This window comes from Castor canadensis, chromosome 10 (assembly GCF_047511655.1).
Source record: "Castor canadensis chromosome 10, mCasCan1.hap1v2, whole genome shotgun sequence".
Taxonomy (NCBI): Eukaryota; Metazoa; Chordata; class Mammalia; order Rodentia; family Castoridae; genus Castor; species Castor canadensis.
This window is the reverse complement of record NC_133395.1, coordinates 112,183,563-112,202,260: the sequence shown is the minus strand read 5'-3', so window position 1 is coordinate 112,202,260 and position 18,698 is coordinate 112,183,563. Positions and strand designations below refer to the sequence as shown.

The window sequence follows — 18,698 nt, the reverse complement described above, 5'->3', positions numbered from 1 at the left end:
CATCTGTGTCTTCAGTAAACCACTTTTGTATTTCCTTTTGATTATAAAAGTATAAACGTATAGTTGCTATACTTAAAGCCCTCTTTTTCTTGTTTTTGTTTCCTGGCGCAAAAAACCTTTGTCAATATCTTCAGAAGTTTTATAACTTTTTATTTATTTTTTCAGTGCTGGCAATTGAACCCGAGCTTTGTGCGTGCTAGGCAAGTATACTACCACTGAGCTACATCCCCAGCCCAGAAGTTTTATACCACCACCAAAAGGCATTATCAAGGAAAAATGTGCCCTTTTTTCCTTGGCACTATACTGAAAAAAATCTCTAGTCTCAGATCCTTTTAGAAAGTAGGTCAAATCTAAATAATAAATGAATCAAAATGATAACATATATATGAGAGAGTCTCAGCTTTGTTTTGTGACAATTTACAGAATCTCTAGAAGACTCCCAGGATTTGACAAAATCTCCAAATCATTTGAATTTTCTTCATCTTGTATGAGTCATATACCACTCAAGATGAGAAGCTGAGTAAAGTAAAACATCAAATCATAATAAGCAGCTAAATCTTCAAACAGGGTTTCTAGAAGAATAGAAAGCTTCCCTTCAGCTATAAAATTTTTCTCAATATTATATAACCCAAATACCTTTAGCCTCTGTCATTAATATTATTTTTTACATTTTCAAAAGGAAAGGGCTTTTGTTTGAGACTCAGGATTTTCTTATCTGACTCTCTTAATATTTTTCATGAAAGTACAACCTAAAGGCAATCAAGTGTTCTGTCACACTCCCTGACTTTTCAGTGACTTGCCTATATACATACCCGACTTAAGACTAGAGTTCATGATATATGGTGGATAAACTAACTCACTTACTTTCATCTTGAGAAAAGCCATTTAGAAAGCAGGGTGCTATCATTACTTGCTATGGCAAAATAATACTGTATTGCAAAAAGCCTAAATCCTCTTTGGTATAGTTAATCAGAGAAAATTATTTCAGAATGTCAAAGCAAGTGAATTGTTGGCGGTATATGCTGGGCCTTCAAGTGAAGTTCCCTTCAGGGAACAATACTTAACTTTGGTTAGGGACAAGGTTCTCTGCAGTTTTAGCTATCTGCTGAACTTATCTGTCTTTCCTCACTAGTGGCAGTGACAGGCTTAGTGGCAGCTCTCTGGGCTTTCTTGCCAGTTGCATGCACTGAGCATTTGATATGTTGGCAGACAGAGCTGATTCTTGGATGCGTCTCTGAACCTGTACAGGTCTGCTTCTGGCAGAATTGAGTGTGACTCTTATCCTTTACCCATTAAGCTATCATTATAGCTTCCTTATCTTCATTTCTTCTGCAAACATGCCTTTAAAAGTGTTTGACTCTTTTTTGGCAGTTTATTTGATAATGTACAAGTATAGAAGCATGTGTCTTTTATTTTTAAATTATATTTGATTTCTTTGAAAGAAACGGGGGACTTAAGCGAAGATTGTCATAAATTGACAGCCTTGATGAACTTATTTTGATTTTCAATGTAGAATTGTTTCCAAAGAGTTTTAATTTAGAATTCCCTCTGGAAACAAACTTAAATGCCTCTGTTTAGCCTAGAAAAGGTTTTGTGTTCCTCCCTGAGGCTAGTGTTACATATCATAAAAATATTCTCATTACTGTATATCATATGGGTATAATCCAGATAAATATTGGTGTGTTAGGGGAAAACTAGAATCTTTTGTATTTGGATTTTGGTGTTTTCTGTTCCTTAGCCAAAGCAGGAAGAGGAATATTTAAAGAAAGGTGATTGTATGTAATTGCCATATATGGAATCTTTTCAGGGCCCCAATCTGATGTACCTTATGTTGGAGTAAGCTTTAGCTGCTAAGAGCATAACTAAGACATTGCAGTAGTAGACAATGCTTAATAATTATCATCTGTGTGACAAGCCTACTTTTATGTTCCTTTCATTAGGATGTCAAAGCTGAGTTAATCTGTTGATCTATAAAAAGAAAAACACTCCAGAATTTCTTATTATTCATTGGAAGCACTTGTAGTACTTTGAGATTCCATGAGCCACTGTGAAAATGAGTTCCAAACATGGGAAGTAGGCCACAGAAGGGTGAAGGCTCAAAGGCTAGCCAGCCTGGGCTGCCTTCCGGTAGTGTCATCACCTTAAGGATCTATGCCCAGAGATGGGGCCCAAAGGTTTAAGGTAATTTTAGTGTAATTGGAGGTCTTCCCTGCCAGAAAAGTCCCCTTATAAACAAGGTAGGAAAAGAGAATTCTTGTTCATGATCTTTATTCATTAAAATGAAGCCATTTGCTTGCTCTATTTAACTTCTATATCTTTTGAGAACGGAATTTTTTAAGTTGTAGTTTGCCATGACCTCTTTTGTGAAATAATGGCTCTAATTCATGATGAAACAAATAATTAATAATCAATGTCTTTTTTTTTTGACAGTGCTGTGGTTTGAACTCAGGGCATTGCTAGGTAGGCACTCTATCACTTGAGCCACTCTACCAGCCCTAAAGTAATCTTTATTAACAATTTTTTTAATTGCTGTATACTAGTAATATCTTTAGAGTTAAGTCAATAGTTATCAAAAAAGAGATCTTTTAACAGTCTCAAAGATGGGATCTCAGTATGTAGCCCAGGCTAGCCTCAAATTCTCAATCCTCCTGCCACAATCTCCAGAGTACTGGGATTATAGGTGTGTACCATCATGCCTGGTTTTATGTACTGACATGCAGTTTTACCCTAATTATTCATGAACTTTTTTCTTTAAGATTTTTTTCTTTTGAAGCATTAGTCTTCAAACATAATTGAAGCTCACTAACTTTTTGTTGCTATAAAAAGGTTTTATGTTAATATGTAGTGGCAAGACAGCTGACCTAGGAATGAGAAGACCTATGTTCTAATTATGGTCCTAAGACTAATTTTTTTTCTCGGATTTATAAATAAGTCACTAGGACTTTCTGATAACCTTCTTTTTCTGATCATAAAAATGCATTAGACTTAAATGATCAAACAAAATGGCATAGATTTGTTTCTCCTTGCTAAGTATAACTATAAAACGTAGAAATGACACAAAAAATAATCAGAAGAACTCTGAAAAGTAGAAAGAGGGAGACAGTTTAATCAGAGTCCCAGAAGTGTGGACCAACACAGCAGCAGTGTGTTTTAAATACTACCTCACAGAAGAAGAAAACTCAGGCCTAGTGTTTGTTGACCTCCAGCCTAGTGACAGAAGGTGGCCCAGGGTAAGCTCATGCCTCCCCTAGATTGAGTGATACTCCTGCCATCAATAGTAGGCATACCAAGCAATGGCAAAATTGGAGGCCCTCCTGATAATAAGTGGCCACCATGGAGGTACCATCCCTTCCATGAAGAGGGTAGGATGGAAATAGCAAAAGGGATCATATCTCAGTCATCCTGGCCTGGGAAACAATCATTATCTACAAAGGCCAGATGCTCCCATCCCCTCGTAGAGGCACCTGGTGCTTGGCCACAGGAAACTCCTCCCACCTCTCTACGCAGCACTGGCTAAGACCCTAGGAAATTCCCATCTCGGTATATTAGAAAAAGAAAAGGAAAATTAACTCAGAGCAAACAGAAGAAAGGAAATAATAAAGATGAGAGCATAAGTCAATGAAATTGAAAATATGAAAGTAGAGAAGATAAAACAAAAAGCTGTTCTTTGGGGAAAAAAGGCAATTAAACTTATAAAACTTTAGCAGAACTAAGAATAATAGAAGAGAAATTGACACTTAAAGCAATAATATATTCATTTTTACACACTAATGACATATAGGAAATAAAGTTAAAAATCAGTACCTTAAAGCAGACATGAAGGTGCATGCCTATAATTCTAGTATTTGGGAGATAGGAAGGAGAGTACAGAGTTCAAAGCTACATAAAGAGACTTTGAATCAGAAATGTAACAAAAATAATTTGCAGTCACTCCAAAGAAAATTAAATATTTAGATATAATCTTAACATAAGGATCTATGTGTTAGAAATTTAAAAATAGTGATGAAAGAAATCAGACTCCCCAAATTGACTTATAGGTTTAATACTTTTTTTTTTTTTTGAGACAGAGTCTTACTATGTAGCCCAGGATGGCCTTACCCTCCTGAGTACTGGGATTATAGGTACGCACCACTATGCCTGACAATACATTTCTCATCAACACCAATGAAGGATTTTTGTAGGCACAGACAAGCTTATTCTAAAATTTACTTGGGTGGGAGTGGTAAGATGCATGAGTGAGGGTCATGGGTTTGAATCCCAGCAGGAATTACTCTACATATTAAGGCCTATCATGTAACTCCAGTAATCAAAACATTATGGTATTGGCCAAGGAATAAGTAAGTTATTACATAAGTAAATTGAACTAAATAAAGAATCCAGAAAAACGGAGCCAAATGCAGCAGGTCATGCCTGTAATTCTAGCTACTCAGGAAGTTGAGGCTAGCCGGCACAAAGTTAATGGGACTCCATCTCAACTAATAGCTGAGTGCGTGGCACATGCCTGTCATCCCAGCTGCCTCAGGAAGCACAAACAGGAATATCACCATCCACGACAACCTGGGCAAAAAAGCAAGACCTTATCTCAGAAATAACTAGGATAAAAAGGGCTGGGAGCATGGTTCAACTGATAGAGCACCCTCCTAGCAAACACAAAGCCCTGAGTTCACACCCCAGTATTGCCCCCCCAATTTTTTTTTTAAATCCAGAAATCAGCTGGGCACCAGTGGCTCAAGCCTGCAATCTTAGCAGGAAGCAGAGATCATGAGGATCATGGTTTGAAGTCATCCGAGGCAAATAATTTGCAAGACCCTATCTTGAAAAAAACCCAAAACAAAAAATGTCTGGTGAAGTGGCTCAGGGTGTAGGTCCTGAGTTCAAACCTCAGTATCACACGCAAAAAAAAGAAAATCCAGAGATGGACCTATGTAAATATGCCCAATTGATACCTTGCCAAAGTACAAAAGACTCCTCAATAAGGGCAAGCTGTTGTTTCCCACAAATAATGCTAGAATATTAGATCAAGAGAAAATTTAACGCAGCCAGGCATAGTGGTTCACATCTGTAATTCCAGCTATTCAGGAGGCAGGGGCAGGAAGACTGCAAGTTTGAGGTCAGCCTAAGTGAAGGTAGTACTGAGACCCTCTCTCGAAAACAAAAGCAAAAGACGGTGTAACTCAAATGGTAGGGTGCTTGCTTAGCATGCATACGACCCTAGTATTGCAAAAAGGAAAATTAATCTAGACCTCATGCTTTACACACACACACACACACACACACACACACACACAAATCCTCAAGCTTAAGTATAAAACTGTAAACCATGTAGGGGAAAAAAGTACAAAGTTCTGGAAGTTAAGCTAAACACAGAGCTCTTAGACTTGATACCAAAAGCATGGACCTTGTTAAAAATTACCTTTTTTTAATTTTTTAAAACCAAGGGCCTCCTCATGCCATGCAGGTTCTCTACTGCTGAGCTATATACCCAGCCCAAAATTAAGAACCTTTGCCCTGAGAGAAGCTTAAAGAGACAAGATAGAGACTGGGAGAAAATATTTTCAATCCATATTTTTCACCAAAGGTCTGGTACCTCAAATATAAAGGAAAAAAAATCTTGAAACTAAACAGTTACCAAAAAAAAAATAAAAATAAAACTGATTAGAAGGGACAAAAGACATGAAAGCACATTTCACTAAAGGATTTAAGATGGCAGAGAAGCACTTGAAAAGATGTTTAGCATCATTAGCTATTGAGGAAATACAAATCCAAACTATAATGCAATATCACTACACCTATCAGAATAGCTAAAATTAAAAATAGTGACAGCACATGCAATGATGTAGAGGCACTAGATGATTCACACAGTGCTTGAAGGTCTGTAAGAAGCGCAGCCACTCTGGAAAACAGTCTGGCAATTTCCTGCTCAAGTACATATGCTGCTACCATGTGACTCAGTAACTGTACTCTTAGACATTTAATCCAGAGAAATGAAAATTTATGTTTATACAAAGTCTATGTATGAATGTCCATAGCAGCTTTATTCATAATAGCCCAAAACTGGAAATGCCTCAATTTCCTTAGATGTGTGAATAGTTACACAGGTACCAACTGCTGATTTAAGCAACGACTTGGATGACTCTACAGACTCTGACCCAGAGAAGTCAATCTTGCAAGGTTACATACTCTATGATTCCACTTGTATGACTATCTTGAAATGACAAAATTATAGAAATGGAGAACATCTAGTGATTGCCAGGAGTCAGAATCAGAAGAGGACCAAAGGAGGTGGATGAGGCTATAAAAAGACACCAGGGATCCATGACCTGAGAATGTTCTGTATCTTGATCAGTCAGTGTGAGTATCCCAGTTGTGATAATACACTATAGTTATATAAAATTCTATATTTGGAGAAAACAGAGGACACTGAAATCTCTTTTTTTTTTTTTCCAACTACTGGGATTTGAACTCAAGGCCTCACGCTTGCAAGGCTCTACCACTTGAGCCACTCCGCCAGCCTTTTTTTTATGTTGGGTATTTTTGAGATAGGGTCTTGTGAACTATTTGCCCAAGGTGGCTTTGACCCATGATCCTCCTGACCTCTGCCTTCTGAGTAGCTAGGATTACAGACATGAGCCACTGGTGCCTGGCTTATAAGTTTATTTAAAAAAAAAAAAAAAAGCATAGTGATATCCACCTTTCCTGCGCCAGAGAGTTATTTTAAGTATCAAAGGAAATGTAAGTTAGGACAAGCTGTGAGGGTCCCATGGCACATGGTAGCAGTACACATGATAACAAAAAGTCTTTCTTGTCCATGTGTTTGTTTTGACTTGTATCTTCAGTATATCTTCAGTATTTCTACCTACTTTATCTAAAAAAAAAAAGTCTTTACAGTAGCTCTTACATACTGTCATCTTTAATAATGAAAAGGTCATTTATCTTGCAACAAATATTTCTTGAAGGCTTTTCTTGTACTGATCACTATACTGGGAATAAAAAAAAGATGGTAAAAGACATGTGATTCAGCCCAATTCATATCACATGTAAACAGTTGATCTGGGGTTGGATGTAGACCTATTTTTTAATGAAAACTTTATTTTTACTGTAACAATTTTTATTCTGTATTTTAAGATTCAGAAATAGACTCAAATGATTCTGGTCTTTGGTTAGTCAGTGAACTAGTTTTCAATAATTAATATTTTTGTATCAGTTTAGAATGCATCTTACAATTAATATTGGTTGAATCTTAGTTTAATTGGCAGTCTTTTTTCCTCCTTGATAATAAATAATAGTGCATCCTAGGTACAGTGGCATCCTAGGCTCAATGAGACCTAGTAATGTCTAAAACCAACTACATTTTGCCAAGTTTTTGTGTGTCTGTGCGTGTGCGTGTGTGTGTGTGTGTTGTACTGGGGATTGAACTCAGGACCACCAAGCTACATCCCCGCCATTTTTCATGTATATTTTGAAACAGAGTCTCACTAAGTTAACTAGGTTGGCCTTGAACTCTCAAACTTGCTATCTACCTGCCTCAGCTTCCTGATTAGCTGGGATTAGAGGCATGAGTCTCCACGCCCATCTTATTTTTTGCAATTTTCACCTGTCCTGATTTTAACGAGGGCAGGGGGAGGTCTTTGTTCTGTTTTTTGTTTGTTTATTTGGTTGTTTTTTTTTTTTCTCTTCAGAGGAATTATTATTAATTTAGGGTTCTAATGATAAATGCAGTAATATTCTTTGGTAAGAATATCTATTTATATATATTCAGATGTTAAAATCTCACTTCCCTTCATCTTTTTTTCCTTTGTTTTTCAAGTGTCAATATATAGTATCTGGTTTTATGACAAGAATGACTGTCACCGCATAGCAAAACTCATGGCTGAGTAAGTATTTACTATTACATAGGTTTAATTAATGATAAATGTGTCCTACTTCTCTTTATTACTAAAGTCTACTAATTCATTTAACCCTCCTGATTTCCTTTTTATTGCCAAAAATTCAAATAAGGCAGGAGAACTTTAAAAAAAACTAAAATTATCTATGATCCTACTGCTCCCAAGTGTTTCCAAATATCTGTTTCCTTCCAGTCTTTTTCTTTGTGTGTACATTAGGTTCATAGGTGTAATTGTTTTTTATAAAAATAAGGGCATGCTATATATCCTGCTTTTAGTGTCAACAGCATTTTTTCAGGGCATTAAATTTTTTCTCTGTATATGTATAATAACTGCATTGAATCAAATACTATAGGAACTTTATAACTTAATCAGAACTTTACTGTAGGTTAGAGCTACCAAACTGCTTAGCTCCAGAGGATATCACTTACCTCCATTGCACAGCCTTACAGCCAAATGCAGTGGCTATCCAAATTTCCAGTGTTGACAAATGGTACTGTATTCAGTAGCCTGATAGAGAACTCCCGCACACATCCATGTTTGATTCCTTTAAGAGAACTTGTTTTTGACACAGACTAGGTTTAGCACACCCCAGTTCACTAACAGATTGTCTTCCAGAAAATATTTTTAACTTAGAATCTTGAAATTTAGATAATTTTCACTTAATGTTCTAAAGGGTGCTTCATCCTTTCTCAAGCTAGCCTTTGGAAACTGTCCTTTATATGGCCTATCATTATAACTGGACTACCACTGTGGATTCTGAAAGTCCAAGAAACTGGTGCTGGAGGGGCATGAGGGGCTACAGAGTTTAGGTGAAATGTTGCAGTAGGTGATATGTTTCTGCTTCCTTTTCAATTTTTGCCTGAATCATCTATGGACCTCCCTTCCCTATCTATCAGATCAAAATTCCCCTGCTCTTCTGCAGGGTTTATATCTACATGTTTGGAAGAAAGCAGTCTAACTTTTTTAACAGTCTAATTTTTTAATTAATTCTCCTAAAAGGACAAATAAATAGCTATCCCCAAGACTTCAGTTCCAGATATATTTACATTTTTTTTAAAGGTACACATAGTTAAAGCCAAATTATATTCCAGAACTAACTGATTGGATGTTTATCAGCCTCCTGCTTATCATCTGTTGTGGCTGTGAGCTTGCAAGATAGGCCCATATTTATTACTAGGTGAACCCCAGAGGGCATTGCTCCCTGGAAACTTGTAGTCACTCTTATTATAAGCACATTTCCTTTTTAGAACACTTTATATATAAAAAAGATAAAATTATTTTTCAACTAAGGCGTTCATTTAATTTATAAAGAACAAAAGTATATTCAGCTCAAAGGTGTCCAGGAGCACAGGGCAACTCTTAACTGTATCAAAGCATGATGGAGGGCATCAATGACAAAGCAAGCATGCTAGCTTAGCTCTATATTTCTTATAAAGCCACTAATGCCATCTTGAAGCACTTCACCTCTTGTCCTAGCAAAGGCATTTATTTCATTGAGTTTTTGTTGTTGGAGGTGGGAGGGGAGGTGCTGGGTCTTTTGTTTGTTTATTTGTGTGTTTGTTTTGTTCTGGGAATTGAAACTAGTGCCCCTCAAATGCTAAGCCCACATTCCACCACTGACCTATACACCCAGCCCATGATCACTTTTTTTAGTTTTGAAAGTGACAGTGAAAACAGACTTCTCCAATACAATTACAAGCAATATTATGGAAAACAGGTCACTCTAAAAAAGGGAGTGGGGGGGTCACATATGAGACAGGGAGGGTAAATGAAGGAAGTTGAAGATGAATATAGTTGATGTACTTCTTATAAGAATGAATATAGAATTTTTAAACCTGTTGAAATCACCATAAGGGGACTTAGGAGGAAGGGAGAAAAATAGAGGGGATGAATCAATTCAGGTTATAATACATATGTACATGGAAATGTCACAGTGAAACACCTTGCATAGCATCTTAAACAAAATTTGGGGTGGGGGTTGTTTGTTTTTTGTTTTTTAACAAAAATGTGAAGGCAAAATAGGTCTGTCTGGGGGGTTGGTACCAGTGGGAGGGTGGAGAATATAAGGAAGGGTGTAGAAGAGTGAATATAGTAGGGAGGAGGGAAGGAAAGATGGATGGAAGGATGAATTCCTTTTCTGGTTCCTTAGCAGACTTTTTTTTTTTTCCTTTTTAGTGGTACTCTAAATGCAAGACTTCAGGTGGTATATTAAGCTAAAGACTGAAGGCCTATCTGAAAATATTGTTTTGAACCCTTCCATACTACCTTTGCCAGCTTTTACTTTCAGTAGTGGTGATCTTCCTGAGGTTTCCAGTTTCCTAGGTTGACAGTGGTGACTGTTAGAAATTTTCTTCTTTTGAATCAAAATCACAGATCAGTTATTTTTTGTATTGGGTATTTCCAAGATAGGCTCTTGCAAACTATTTGCCCAGGCTCTCTTTAAACCTTGATCCTCCTGATCTCTGCCTCCTGAGTAGCTATTATTATATACATGAGCCACCAGTGCCCAGCTTCTAGTAAAGTTTTTAATGTACCAACTTCTACCACCTATATGAAGAAATTCTGCATTTTTGTCCACTTAAAGGTGAAATATATTCATTGGCACTGTTGTGAATGAGATGGTGAAATGGTAAATCATGTATCTCTGGAATAAGGTAACCAGGAGTGAGTATTACCTATTGTAAGAACAGTATCATATGACTATTACTTTGTCCAAAAGAGTTTTGGGGTCAGATAGTGCAAAAAGACCTTTCTAAAACCTGGTTCTCCTCCTCTAGCGTGGTAGAAGAGGAGACACGGCGATCCCAGCAAGCTGCTCGAGATAAACAGAGTCCCAGCCAGGCCAATGGCTGCAGCGAACAGAGGCCCATCGACATTCTAGAGATGCTGAGCAGAGCCAAGGATGAGTACGAGAGGGTGAGGCTCTCTGGGTACTGGACACAACACCAGAAGAGGGAGATGAGGCTTGTAGGAGTCTAGTAGATTGAGGAAGTCACCTCCAGGGCCAGCAGTAATCATTAGTTCAAAAAGAAAGCAGGTCTATAATTTCAAGCCTAAAAGATCTAGGAAAATCTGCTCACCTGAGAGTGCTTGCTTAGGAAAGAAAATTTAGAATGCTCTTTTTTTACTCCTACCATCAGTGTAAAATTACCATGGGAGAAAATGATTTTTGAGGGTAGAAGTCAGCCCACAACAGATATTTCTGGAAAAGCTTTTGGGCTTCTTCACCCCTGTAATTTCTGTTAGTGTGCTGAATAATCTTGTATGTAGATTTTGGAAAGTATTCTGATAATTTGTACCCCATAACTTTAAAAGGCACATTCCTGATCTCTAATTGGTGATAGGCGTACAACCCTCATTCATTAAGCATCATTTGGAATTTTACCCAAATGTGAGTGAGTCTTTTCTGAAATTCGCTGTTTTCTTTCTCTTCCATTTTCCATTTACCTTGTAACTTAACTGATAAAACTTTTTCCCAGTCATTAAATAAAGTGAAAGTTGTGGTACATTATTCAATTTATTCAACTCATGTTCTTGAATCATTCACTATGTGTCAAACAGTGGGTGCTTCCTGACAGTGTCTCAAACCTTATGGCAGTGGGTCGGTACTGGTTTTTCCTTGACATCAGAACTTCTAGGCCTCATACTTCATTTGAGTGAGACCAAAGTTTTCTACTGTTGTACTTTGTTTCAGCAGAATTACAGTTGTTACCTTATTCTTCATTTCTGTTTCATCTTTACCTCACCAAAACTTCAAGGGTCAAAATGTGAAAGTACTGTCTAGCTGGAGTTATAGTTCAGTGATAATAGTTCTTGCCTACCAAGGCTGTGAGTTTGATCCCAACACCCACCATCTAAAACCATGTTTCCTAGTTATTAATAGATAATCCTTTGTGGGGGGAGTTCAAACAGGTCAGAAGAATTCAGGAAATACTGTTAGATGTCTTGTTCCTTGAATCCTCTTAGGCCTTTTACAGTCCTTAATTCTGAGACATTCCACAATAAATGATACAGTGACAAGAGTTCCTATATCAGTTTGACTACAAAACCATTTTTCACATACTACCCTTTAATTGCTCAGGAATCTGGAATTCAGGAAACAAAGTTTGGAAAAAGTGTACTGGATGGTAGTTTCCTCTAACTAAAGATGAAGAGTCAAGCTGGAAATGGTAGTGTATAGCTATAATCCCAGCACTCTAGATACTGGGGCAAGAGGATCACCAGTTAAGAGGCCTATTTGGGCTGTACAACTAGACCCTTTCTCAAAAAAAAACAAAAAAAAAAAGGAAAGAAAAAATAAGTCATATTGATCATAAAGTACAATAAACCTATGTCCAAATACCAACAGCAGTCCAACCTCCTGGATGTAGAAATGCTTCATTAGAGCCCATGAGGTATTCCAAGTTGTAATAAAATTCTTCAGTGTCTCAGAGAAATAGGAACAATTTGTGTATCTGTAGAAATTGTATATTGGAAAAGTATTCATCTCTGTAATGAATTCCTTGATTCTTAGGAAAAAGAATAAATTTCAAAACTCATTGTTTTTAATATAAACATTACCTTATATCCCCCAAATGCCCTCTCATATTCTTAATGAGATCTGAGTTACCTGCATAGATACCTTACCCTATTTTTTAAGGCCTTTCTATGTTCCCGTAAGTAGGTAATAAGTCACTGTCCCAGTGATGACTCAAGAGTGCTCACAAGATAGAAACTGTCGTTATTGCACACTAGGGCAACTACTCCGGGAAGTAGCCTGGCTTACTCCTTTAGCTGTGTAGCCACAAAAGGAAAACAGAAAGTAAGACCTTACTATTGTCCTTTTTAAAAAAAAATTTCTAGTGCTTGGTATAGAACCCAGGACTTTTCACATCCTGACAAGTGCTCTTCCAATGAGCTGCACCCCCAGCACCAAGATCTTATTTTTGTGCACAAAGCTTTAAGGGAATTCTAGTGTCAAGTGGGCAGTTTAAAAATCTGGAATGATTTCTAGTTTCATAAATATTAGAAAAATCTGGAAGATTTCTAGTTTCATAAATATTAGAAAAGTAAAGTATATGGAGAACATAGCATTTCTGTTGTAAAGAAATTTCTTCTATAGTATAGAATAAGTAAATGTTGTCTAAGATTAAAATGGAACTTTTGGGGATTTAGCTAAATCTTTAACATTTCTGTCATATTCCTTCTGTTTTTGAAGACTGTAATAGGTATTACTTCCTTAAATAAGAGTTTTGTTTTCTGGTCTGCATTTGCCTAGCATGTAACCAAATGGAGTTGGTCTGGTATTGTCTCTGACCTTTGAATCCATCTTAGTATTTGGATGGACTGTCCCCAGTGGCCACATGGCTTAGCATGGTCCCTCTTTTTATCTTTGGTAGAGACTTGGGGGATTGTTAGAGTCAAGGGCAGGGATATAAGCCAGGCTTCAGCTGTGGGATTTAATCCCAACTCTAAATCTCACCTGTCCAGTGTATATAGGATTTAAAAACAGATGTTTGGTTAGTTGGTTGGTTTATGGCACGGTCTGACTGTGTACCCCAAACTGGCCTCAAACTCATGATCCTCCTGCCTCAGCTTCCTGAATGCCAGGATTACAGACATGTCACCACATCCAGCACAAGTTCAGCCTGTTCTTTTGGTTTTGTTTTTTTCATTGTACTAGAGAAGTCCAGATGTTTAAGTGGGGTATTCTACATAAAAGTCCTATAATGTCTTTTAACCAACTTTTCAGCTTTTCATGTAATAAAAAGTAGTTGAAACCACAGTCTTCTGTAGTTGACCCGTTTTTGAGTTGCTTCTACTAGCTCTTCCTCAATTTTGGTGGGGATTTTTTTGTTTTGTTTTGCTTTAGTTTAATTGCAAAAAAATAAGTTTCTTTAAGGACAGATTTGTTGTTGTTGTCCTTACAAAAGTACACATTAAAGGCATGGACTAAGTGGTAGAGTTGCCCAGCATACACAGGGCCCTTGGTTCAATACCCAGTACTGAGGAAAAGGGGGGAGAGGGGAAATACCATTATTTTTCTTGTTATATAAGCAGTATATATTATTATAGAAAATTTATGCTTAAAAACTAAACACAATTGGACTGGCAGAGTGGCTCAAATGGTAGAGCGCCTGCCTAGCAAGCATGAGGCCCTGAGTTCAAACCCCATTATCAACAAAAACAAAACAAAAAAAAGGTAAACACAAAGAGCTGGAGGAAGAGTTGCTCAATGGTAGAGCACTTACCCAGCATGTACAAGGCCCTGAATTCAATCTCCTGCTACAAAAGTAAAATAAAATAAAAAGAAGACAATACTATGATTCTGCCAACTAGAAATAATCATTGCTAATACTTTGTTTATGTATCCTTCCAAAACTGTGTCCAAATATATATGGTATGTTTATGTACATTACTTTTATCAAAAATCCTTTTGTAACTGGTTCTTTCCCAAAGATCTGCCTTTTTGGTTAACAGTAATCATCTCACAGGAAGTCTCTGTGAGATTTCATTTGGTAAAGTGAGTTTTTTTTAAAAACTGCTATGATACTGATACCTGTATATTTCTCCTTCTATGCTTTATACAAACAATGCCTAATTTTCTTTATTAAGAACTCAACACTATAACCTTAGAGGTAAGTCTTTATATATAGCATTAATTTTTTTTCCTAAGATAAATTAGTTGGAATTGGTAGATAAAAGAATTTGGGAAGTTTAAAATGTTTTTAACCAAACATTGTAAAATTACCCTCCAGCTCCAGCAAGTTTGTCTTTGATTATGAATATCCCTCTCAATCTTATAAACACAGGATCTTTTTTTTTTTTTTTTTTTTGATGGTACTGCAGATTGAATTCAGGGCCCTGCATTTGTTAGGCAAGCACTCTGACACTTGAGACACTCCCCAGTCCTTTTAGTTTTGGTTTTCAGATAGGATGATCACTTCTGTCCAAGCCGTCCTCCAACCATGATCCTCCTACCTCTCTCTCAAGTAACAGATTATAGGCCACTGTTCTCCACACTTTTGATGCCATTACTAACACACATAAAGTAAACCTTCAGCAAAGACCCTACACAAGCATCAAAACTACCTGAGATTAAGAATTTTTATTAAAAAAAAAAAATTTTATTAAATAATACTATGACAACATAACCCATCCTGTAGCTTATATTTAAGTATTACAAACTCAAATGCCACAAAGAGTAGATCATGGTAGTGTGAAAACAGGCCAGAATGGAACTGAGACCTACTAAGAGCCTGTTCGGTTCACTGGGTAAAAGGGTTGTTAGAGCTCAGCCCCAGCTAGTGCTTGCAGATGACCTAGTAGTACCAAATCATTCAGCCTCTCTCTGAAAATGACAAGTCTGGATTTTACAAGGAAACTCCCAACTTTTTTAATGTTTTTGAACATTATATCATCTATTTTAAGAACTTGTTATGAACAATATTTTGAGTTTATATTTTCTCTTAAAAGAATTCAATTCCAAGCATTCTCCATAATGGGGCTGATACTGCTCAAAGAGGTATGTTAGAGTATTAAGATATTTCATAGGCTAATTTGCCCTAGTTTAAATGAGTAACAGTGGGTAAATGGGGTTCCAGAATAATATATTAAGTCACATGAGTAGAAAAAAATACATATTATGCATTCATTTAACATTTAAGTATTATTCCTGTGCTAAGTGTGTGTCTTTATTGTATGTTATCAAAATTATGCTGTCTCTGAACTGAAGTTTGGAACTTTTTTAAAAAGCTATTTTGAGATGGACAGTGCTTACTAGTTGCTAAATCAGATAGCCCGGATATAATTTAGGTTTCCAAAAATTCATGATTCCATGTTCATCTAATGATGATTTTTGAAGTTTCTTTTTAAGATCAAAAGCATTTTCACTTTTAGTGTCATATGTAAGTTAAATTTTTAAAGAGTGTTGAAATAATTGGATACTTCCAGAAAAAAATGAACCTCAACCTAAATGTAACATGTTATCAAAAATCAGCTCAAACTGGGTCATAGATCTAAATGTAAAATACAAAAGTATGAGCCAGGTGTGGTGGCTCATGCCTGTAATCCTATCTTCTTTTAGGCGGTAGAGATGGAGAAGAATCACAGTTCTAAGCCAGCCCAAGCAAAAAGTTAGCAAGTAAGACCTCATCTCAATAAGGTGGAAGTGGTGGTGCACACCTGTTGTCCCAGCTATGTGGGAAGCTGCTAGGTAGGAGGAGCACAGTCTGAAGTTGGCCCCAGAGAGAAATTCTAGACCTCACCTTAAAAATAAAGCAAAAAAAAAAGGACTAGGGGTGTGGTAGAATACCTGCCTAATAAGTGCAAGGTCCTCAGTTCACACCCCCAATATCACCTCCCCAAAATAAGTAAATGTAAAACTGTGAAACTTTTAGAACAAAAATATATTTGCCATATGACCCAGAAATACTTTCAAGAGGTAATTTACTTTGGAGGAATGGAACTTTTGTGTACACAAACCCTCTTTCTTGTGGGGCTGGGGTTTGAACTCAGGGCTTCATGGTTGCAAAGCAAGCTCTCTACTGTTTGAGCCATACCTCCAGTATATTTTGCTCTGGTTATTTTGGAGATGGGGGTCTTGCAAACTGTTTGCCTAGATTGGCTGGCCTTGAACCATGATGCTCCCAATCTCAGCCTCCCAAATAACTAGGATTACAACCGTGAGCCACCAGTCCCCAGCTACACAAGACTTTTTAGAACTATATTCTTAATCAAAAACTTAATGTAACTCAAATGTGTTCTTTGACTGGATGGTTAGGCTATAATATATTCATATAATGGAATAGTATTCAGCAATAAAAAGGAATGAATCATTAATACCCTGTGACACTTTGGATGGATCACAGGGGCATACTCTAAATGAAAGAAGCTAGCATTCTGCTTATATTCTACTTATATGACATTTTTGAAAAGACAAAGCTATGGTGACAGAATACCACTGGTTGCAAGAATGGTCAGAGTATATAGCTACAATGGGACATCACAAGGGAGCTTTTTGTGATGGTGGAACTATTTTGTATCCTGACTCTGTGGAGTTAGAATGCACAAATAGAACTGTATACCCCCAAAACAATTAATTCCATCATATGTTAGCTTAAAAACATAAAATACAAGAGCCATTGGCTTTTCCTTAAAAAGGAGTAGTGATAAAAAGTAACAACTGTAACAGTTGTGGCTAATGTCTAAAAGTATATGTTCAGTTTTATAGAAATTTTATTATATGGTATTTATATGAAAGTTCAGAGGAGGCATTTTTTAGGGATTTTCTTTTTGCCTATTTTTTTATCCTATTTCTGATAACTTGAAATGGTGTTTATGAGCCAAATTATAGGTGACAGACTTTTTTCAAATGATACGTTTTTCTTACAATTTTTTTCAAGAATCAGATGGCTGACTCAAATATCTCCAGCCCTGGGTTACAGCCAAGCACTCAGCTCTCCAATCTGGGAAGCACTGAGACTCTAGAAGAGATACCCGCTGGGTCACAAGATAAGGTTGGTACAGTTAAACCCCTAACTTTGTCCACAGTAACAAAACAAAGAGTAACATTTTATTAGAATTTTAATTGTTCCAAGTTTGTGTCACTTATCTGTCAAAGGCATACTAATATTTATCCAGGTCATTTCCTGTGCCCATGTAACTATTTCATCTATAGTTTGCTTCCTATCTGGTCTTCCACCTTTTGCCCTTGCTGCTGCCTGCTGTACTCTCAACCCAGCAGCCAGAGTAAACTTGGTTTAAAAAAAAAAAAGTTTAATTTCTCTGCCTAAAGCCCTCCAGTGGTATCCTGTCTCTCTCAAATAAAAGGCAGGGTCCTAACAATGGCCCACAAGGCCCTACCTGATCTGGCCTCTCTACCTATGACTTCATCTTCTGCTACTCTTCCTTACTTACTTACCCCCAACTTCTTTTTTTTTTTTTTCATTTTTCTTTTATTATTCATATGTGCATACAAGGCTTGGGTCATTTCTCCCCCGTGCCCCCACCCCCTCTCTTACCACCCACTCCGCCCCCTCCCCCCCCCAATACCCAGCAGAAACTATTTTGCCCTTATTTCTAATTTTGTTGTAGAGAGAGTATAAGCAATAATAGGAAGGAACAAGGGCTTTTGCTGGTTGAGATAAGGATAGCTATACAGGGCATTGACTCACATTGATTTCCTGTGCGTGGGTGTTACCTTCTAGGTTAATTCTTTTTGATCTACCCTTTTCTCTTGTACCTGTTCCCCTTTTCCTATTGGCCTCAGTTGCTTTAAGGTATCTGCTTTAGTTTCCCTGCATTAAGGGCAACAAATGCTAGCTAGTTTTTTAGGTGTCTTACCTATCCTCACCCCTCCCTTGTGTGCTCTCGCTTTTATCATGTGCTCATAGTCCAATCCCCTTGTTGTGTTTGCCCTTGATCTAATGTCCACATATGAGGGAGAACATACGATTTTTGGTCTTTTGGGCCAGGCTAACCTCACTCAGAATGATGTTCTCCAATTCCATCCATTTACCAGCGAATGATAACATTTCGTTCTTCTTCATGGCTGCATAAAATTCCATTGTGTATAGATACCACATTTTCTTAATCCATTCGTCAGTGGTGGGGCATCTTGGCTGTTTCCATAACTTGGCTATTGTGAATAGTGCCGCAATAAACATGGATGTGCAGGTGCCTCTGGAGTAACAGTCTTTTGGGTATATCCCCAAGAGTGGTATTGCTGGATCAAATGGTAGATCGATGTCCAGCTTTTTAAGTAGCCTCCAAATTTTTTTCCAGAGTGGTTGTACTAGTCTCCATTCCCACCAACAGTGTAAGAGGGTTCCT

At 37.2% G+C, this 18,698-nt stretch overlaps 1 protein-coding gene across 3 annotated transcripts in view; it reads left to right on the top strand.

Moving 5' to 3' along the window:
• Dcp1a (decapping mRNA 1A) overlaps positions 1 to 18,698 on the top strand; it is a 54,977-nt gene that overhangs the window by 17,411 nt on the left and 18,868 nt on the right. For 2 of the 3 annotated variants that reach the window (XM_074043962.1, XM_074043963.1), the window contains 3 exons: positions 7,808 to 7,874; positions 10,664 to 10,802; positions 17,270 to 17,383. In XM_074043962.1, the coding sequence (XP_073900063.1) occupies positions 7,808 to 7,874; positions 10,664 to 10,802; positions 17,270 to 17,383 (320 nt within the window). The remainder of the gene's footprint in view (positions 1 to 7,807; positions 7,875 to 10,663; positions 10,803 to 17,269; positions 17,384 to 18,698) is intronic. The other variant, XM_074043961.1, reaches the window with a different exon arrangement.